This window comes from Halyomorpha halys, unplaced genomic scaffold (assembly GCF_000696795.3).
Source record: "Halyomorpha halys isolate HHAL.00 unplaced genomic scaffold, Hhal_1.1 Scaffold121.1, whole genome shotgun sequence".
Taxonomy (NCBI): Eukaryota; Metazoa; Arthropoda; class Insecta; order Hemiptera; family Pentatomidae; genus Halyomorpha; species Halyomorpha halys.
Window position 1 is genome coordinate 1,042,298 of NW_027107242.1, and position 6,822 is coordinate 1,049,119.

The 6,822-nt window shown below is 25.1% G+C and overlaps 1 protein-coding gene across 1 annotated transcript in view; it reads right to left on the bottom strand.

Annotated features, from left to right (window-relative positions):
* Positions 1-240: 240 nt before the first annotated feature.
* The window catches only part of LOC106678063 (gustatory and odorant receptor 22), a 15,060-nt gene continuing 8,478 nt past the window's right edge, over positions 241-6,822 (bottom strand). Inside the window, exons 5-7 of the mRNA XM_014416361.2 lie at positions 3,099-3,170; positions 744-833; positions 241-670 (exon numbers count right to left, since the gene is read on the bottom strand). Coding sequence (XP_014271847.2) covers positions 569-670; positions 744-833; positions 3,099-3,170 — 264 coding nt within the window. The 3' untranslated portion in view covers positions 241-568. The remainder of the gene's footprint in view (positions 671-743; positions 834-3,098; positions 3,171-6,822) is intronic.

Genomic DNA, 6,822 nt, shown 5'->3' on the forward strand with positions numbered 1-6,822 from the left:
GTATTCAAACCATGCAGTAGTAACTATTTTTTACATGAATTCATATTGTTGGTTCAAGGGTCCTTGAGTTATAACAATATCTTAAGTCTAATATCCTTCCTCAGAGGAATTAAAATTAGAGAAACAAGCTAGAGACAAGTTGTACAACATAACCTGTTTTAATGAGGTATGTTTTTTTTAAAAATGTAAACAAATCTTTAATTTATTCATTTTAAGTTTTAATTAGTACTCACTGTTTTAAAGATTATTTTTTTTACAAGTTCATAGGATCAAAAACACAATACTTTTTTTATTTTAAGAATTTTGAGTTAGTAAAAATAGTCTAATTAAGTGAAAAATTGCATTTTTCGAGAAAGGAATTTATAACATTTATCGAACAGATTAAATTTCATCCATATTTAAAGAAAATTGTGAGAAATAGAACAAATGATAAAGGAAATTGTTGTTGTGGAAAAAGTAAATAAATAAAATATATTTTCCTAAACTATTCGTTTTTTACTAATCAAACAAAAGTAAATGTTTAATTACTTTGAAAAATTGATTTGATGCAGTTTTAGGATGTATGTAGTTAGTTAAAGACTTCACTTGAAGCATTTACAAGAGATCTTGCTAATGAAGATGTTTTGAATTGAATCAGAACCACTAAATAAGTAACAGTGTCTGATATGAACTGAAAAAAAAAAAAAAAACGAAAATTGGTTATCTGTCATTCATGTTAAATTATTTAAACCAGATAAATATACCTTAACAAATAGGTTCCTATCAATGATCATATAACCTATGAAATGAATCACTGGTGGATTTGTCATCATTGTTTGAAGAAGGAAGTTCATCTGAAAATTAATGTAAAACAATAAGTAAATATAATGGAAAATCAGGTCATTACTTTATTATTATTATTATTATGAATGATTACTAATAAATTATTATTATATCATAAGTTTATATAGCTAGGAGGGTGTAACTATTAAATTGGGATATGGTTAAATGTTTTTAAACTAGTTTTTGGTGAATGGGGATTGGGAAGTTTGAAATTTGTGTTATAATCTTAATTTAATAATTATTTTCAATTTGTTAGTAATTTCCATTTTAAATTATTTTTTTCTTGTAATAAAATGGATTTGGATAAGTTTTATAAGTCAGTTTAATGTTTACTCCACATGTTTAAAATAAATTTAAACATGATGTAAATATTTTTTTTTAATTTTGATATATCCAATAATTATTGAAATTTAACTACTTAAATTAGTCAAGGTCACTGTTTGTAGGAAGTCCAGTACTATTTCATTAAAACTTCTCTACAATTAAACTAGGAGTGGTTAAATTATTCAGAAGTTATAAAGTTTTGGCCTGAATAAAAATTCAAGTATAAGTAGGGAAATGAATAACACAAAAATTTAATCGTTAGCTAATCAAGGTGCTTGATTTAGCATTGTGTCTTGCTTTCATGAGATATTCAGAGATTTAATATTGTGTCATTGTTAAATCGATGACCCTTTAAAACAGTGCCAATGTTATAATATCGTATCTTGAAATATAGTTAAGTTTATAAATATAATCGTTTGACAAGTCAGTATCAGTTAAACTTTTTACAATTATGACCAGTGCAATCCTGCATAAAAATATTCCTCATATAAATGAATGATGTGAATTGAATTATATTCCAAATATTTACAAATAAGTGGGTGTGTGAAAAGTAAAGAATGGTTAAATCAAAGAAAATGTCTTTTTTACGAAGCTGTAATAGATAAAAAATAACACTTAAGATATAATTTTATCTCAAGTGTCACGGCCTTTATTTAAATTTGTTTAATTAGGTTTTTATTAAATATAACTCTAAAACTTATATAAATTTGCATTTAAGATTGAGAAATGATATATTCAATTAACACTAAATTCTTTTTCACTTGGAATAATTTCGAGAGCTTCTAAAAACGTAAAGCTAATTTTTTTGAAAAGAGTATATTTTTGTTTAAAATTCTGTTAAATCAATTTATGTTATGAAATAAACTGTTTTGTGTTCAATTTATACTTTATGTTTTTCCTATATAAACTTGTTAACAGAAATATTGATATTTTTAAAAATAAAATTTCATTATTAATAATAAAATGATATTTAAAAACCAATATTTTCAAGAAAGATATAATAATATCTTTTCAAGAATTTCTATCAATAAAGAAGATGTAACTTGACTATATGTGATTTAATGATGTTTATGATTAAATAACCCATTTTATGATTGTTTATGTTTAAATGATTAAATGGTATAAATGAAAGGGTTATAGTGGGTGAGCATCCCTTCCATAACTATTTGGAGTAACAAATTAAAACTGTCAGCTATAGTTATGATAATCATCCAAATATCATTCTTGGTGAATTTAAATAGATTCTTGAATGGCAATGGTTGAAACTGCCAAACTCAACCATTTACTTTAACAGCATTCCCAAATTACCATAATTTCAAAATGGGTTTTGTAGAATAAAGTCAATGAATCTCAAAAGTGCTTAAATATTTTTAGAAATAAATAGAGCCTCTAAATCCAGAATTTGAAAGTCTTTGTGCATACTTTGTGCATGCTGTAAGAAAATATTTCAAAGTCCTCAATCTGTTGGATAGGTCAATTGAGTTACCAAACAAGAACTTAATACGAAATAAGTGGTCTAAGAAATGGGAAACTGTTTTCATTGAATTTTTCCAATTCGATTGTAGGTCCCTGACATCATTAAGTATGTATACTATATATGGAGGTATAGTATGAAGGATACTTTTTGAAAATTCTAAATCTTGAGTTATAAATTCCTATCAAAGTTTGTGGGGAACAGTTATTGAATTTTAGTTATAATATATTTAATTTGTTTGAAATGTATATTTTTTACTATGGTATAAGATCAATGATTGACAACTAAGTAAATTAATAAATGAATTATTAGAAATACTATCATATAATATTGAAGTAAATTTTTAAGTTAATTAAAGAAAACTTTTGAAAATGTGTGACAAGAATTATCTCTCTTTACCATCATCCAAGAATAAAATCCTATATAATTTACATTTTATAGGTCAAAGAGAGTTTATTGTAAATTATTTATAACTTACCTCAAATTGATCTTTTTGGCTGAGGGAAGATGTGCTTAGTTCAAGTAATTTACTGCTAAATTTCTCACCAGCCTAAACCAAATATAAATAAATTGAACCAGGAATACTAATAATAATCTGTAATAATATGTAAAAGCAATTTGTTAGTGTTTATATAAGAGGTTTCTAACCCATAGAAGTCTGCAAACTATAACTAGGCCAAAAATATAATCAAATGCGGCTCACCTAGGAGTAGCTCCCGACTTAGGGCAAAAAGAAAACACCATCAGGAAATATTTTTTAAAATTATGTTGCTAAATGTGCATTTTTATTCTGAATTTGGCCAACAAAATCTTTCAGCTAACACTCAAACATAAGGAAATATAATAAATAAAAAGAAAACGGTCTGAATGTGGACACAATAACTTGAACAGTAAATTAACTACTTATTGTGAGCCAATGTTTTTTCCCACTTTGCAGGGCTTCATGAAGGCTTAAAGCGGGGTGAAATGTTGGCATGGACCACACCCAGACCGCTTTCCTTTCATTAATTTTACATGATCAATCAACAATCCTCCAATAATTGATAAATGGTTCTAACAATAATCCGCCAGTAAAATATGTGGTGTCGGAATTCCCTATGGTCCTTCTGAAGGCTCCCATGGTCCACCAAATGGAAATCACTTGTTTATACCAATAAATAGAATTAGAATATAATACATTTTGGAAAGAAAAGTAAAAAAAAAAAAAAAAATGAGTTGAGTTAGTACGAAAAATTTTGAAAAAATTAACATTCCTAGGTATGTTATGACAGATGGTTTTGTTGATTATTTTTATAGAAAAAATAATAAAATTATAACTTTGTTTTCTGATATTTCACATTACATAAAAAATTTTAATAATGAAGCCAGGACAAATTTATTTTAACCACTTTGATCCTTTAGAAAACAATCCAGAAGGTTCAGTCTCTATACAATTATTTTCTATCCAAACTTAGATTCTAGCATATCAAATCAAACAAATACAATTTATTAGAAATTTACTGAAATTCACATTTCATATTTATAATATTTTATTAAAGAATTTCTATTTTAATACATAATACTTGCTTCGTCTCAATAGCCATTTCAACCCTTTTATTAAAAAAGTTCACTATGTAATCTCTTAAACACTATAACTTTCATGAAATTAAAAAAAAAGTCTTTGTCAAATATAATATTAGTTTTCTTTTTTTCCATTTTTAAAACTATCCAGCCACACCCAATATTTGGAGAAAACTTTTCTAAAATAAAATGTAAAAGATAATTTGCATATCCCTCTAAAACAGAAAGAAAAGACATGAATAAATAAGTTGCATTAAGCCTTTGTTACATAAATCGGATTGGATACAGACCTTTTGGTACCATTGGTACTTTAAGGTGTACAATGAATACTTAGCCTTGGTTTGAAGGGTTACAATTTGCATCATTTTTTTTTTGTTTCCTACCTCCTATTTTTATTCACCAAACAAATACAATTATATATAGTACTTTAAAAAAAAACGACAATTTGATAAAATTTCATGGAAGACTTATATTTTTAATTTGTAATTCACATTCTGTTGTTTTAAAAAAATATATATTTTCATTTTTTCTTTATACTTATATTTGGTTAATTGAGCAAAAGTAAAATCTATTATCTCTTCTTATTTTTAAATGTTCTAAAACATTTCTTACTACCCATTTACAAAAAAAACAAAGAATTGCAAAGCACTTTACAATTAAATATATAAACTGAATCAGAAAAGAATACTACTGTATTGCACTCTATGAGGTCTTCCTCTTAACTGTTCTGATGGTTAAGAAGAATAATCATATACTAATTATTTTAAGTTATTTACTATGCATAATTCATATTGATATTAACTAAATCTGTATTGTAGTTGATTACATTTTCCAAATTTTCTGTTACTACCATTACTCCTAATAGTTATCTTCTAAATTTATCCTTTCTTTATATAATATTTTGACACCTTCAAAATCAAATTTGTTTCTCTTTTCCACAAGGTGCAGTACAATTTTATTTTATCTTTTAGCAGTTTAAGTTACCCTCATTCTTATGCAGGTTTTTGCTGTCATTTACATATATAATGGTAATTTTCTTCATTGTCACACACCAGTCAAAAACATAAGCCTATACAACACCTGAATTTTTATTCTCTTCTATTTTATTATTTATATTATATAAAGAGTCTCTGTTGGTTGGTTTATATCTAAATTTGAAAAAAAAAAATATTCTAGGATGATAATTTTTAAATTTTCTACTTAAACTCTTGAATAATATATTCATGTATGTGCAGTTTTATGTTTAAAAACTTTTAAGTTTTTGTATAATAATATTTCTATTTCCAACTCCTTTATTTCAATTTTAATTTATAGAAGAATTTCTGGCATTTTTTTATACCTTTTGGATAAAAAATAGTTTGTATATGTTTTTTTATTTTTCTTAAATTTCTGTTGATCTGTTTTTTTATTGTTTTAATTTAAAATTCCTAATAAAATACATACTCATATGATACAGGTCGTTCAAGAAATAATATAAAATACCATCACCTGCCTTATTCGTTGTTCATTCAGTCGTCAAACTCCTATTTTTTCTGCTTATTTTCATGTCCTAAAATTTAATCGAGATATTGTCCTCAGTTTCCTTTGTTGACATTACTTTTAATTGTAATCATTCAAATTATTAAATAAAATGACTTTTAATTGTTTTTTGTTATACATTATAAGTATATCAACAAAAGATTTCTAGCATATTTTGGGTTTTAACTCTGAAAATGGAAAACTAATATTACAATAAAATATATAATATTATTTTATATTTATTTTAAGCAGTGTGGGGAAAACTCGTTTGATAAATAGTTTCAAATAGCTTTTGGGTCAAAGTGTTATAAAAAAAAAAAAGAAGGCGAATAATAAAATAGAAACATTGTAAAAAAAAAAATTAAACATAAAATATGAGTTTTTAAAATTTGGTCCTAATCAGAGTTGTGCAAAAATTAGTCATGTATGAAACTAGGAATAAATTTACATCTATACAATTTTTAGTGATGAACAGTTCATTAAAATAAACATTACCTCTATGACAATTTTGTTATAGTTTAATTTACAATTAGTTTTTCTTTATCTATGGATCTAATTTCGTTATAATCAGTTTAGATTAATATTAAACGAGCTATTCTATAATTTTGATGCTGTTACACAGTTATTTAAGAATTATCAACCATTTTAGTGTGAATGATTTTATTTTTCTATTATTATTCTCCTCAAAGGTAACATTTCCTTCTTACTTTGAGGTTCTAATAAGCAATTGTAAGCTAGTTCTAAAGCTTGTTAATACAATAATAAGTATATAATGTTTGTTTTGTTACTCTCTAGATCTGTCACAAAACTAAGAGATTTCAGAGGTCAATTCTATAATCTATGTTGCATTAAAGCAAAAAACAAAGTGGCTATCAAGCTATAGTTAAAGAAGCAGTGAACTACAACTTAGGAAACCCAACCACAACTTGAAGACTGAAACCCAGGATCCTGCAGGCCATCATGTTATAAATTCTATATTTATCAGTTCTGTTATTTTCACTCTAAAATTTTATTTTATCTTAATTTTTTTTTTCCATTAGAAGTCAATTATTTATTTTGTTAAATCCATAAATGTCATTGTTTTGTTATTAACTTTAGTTTTATCTTTTATTAAGAATTATTAT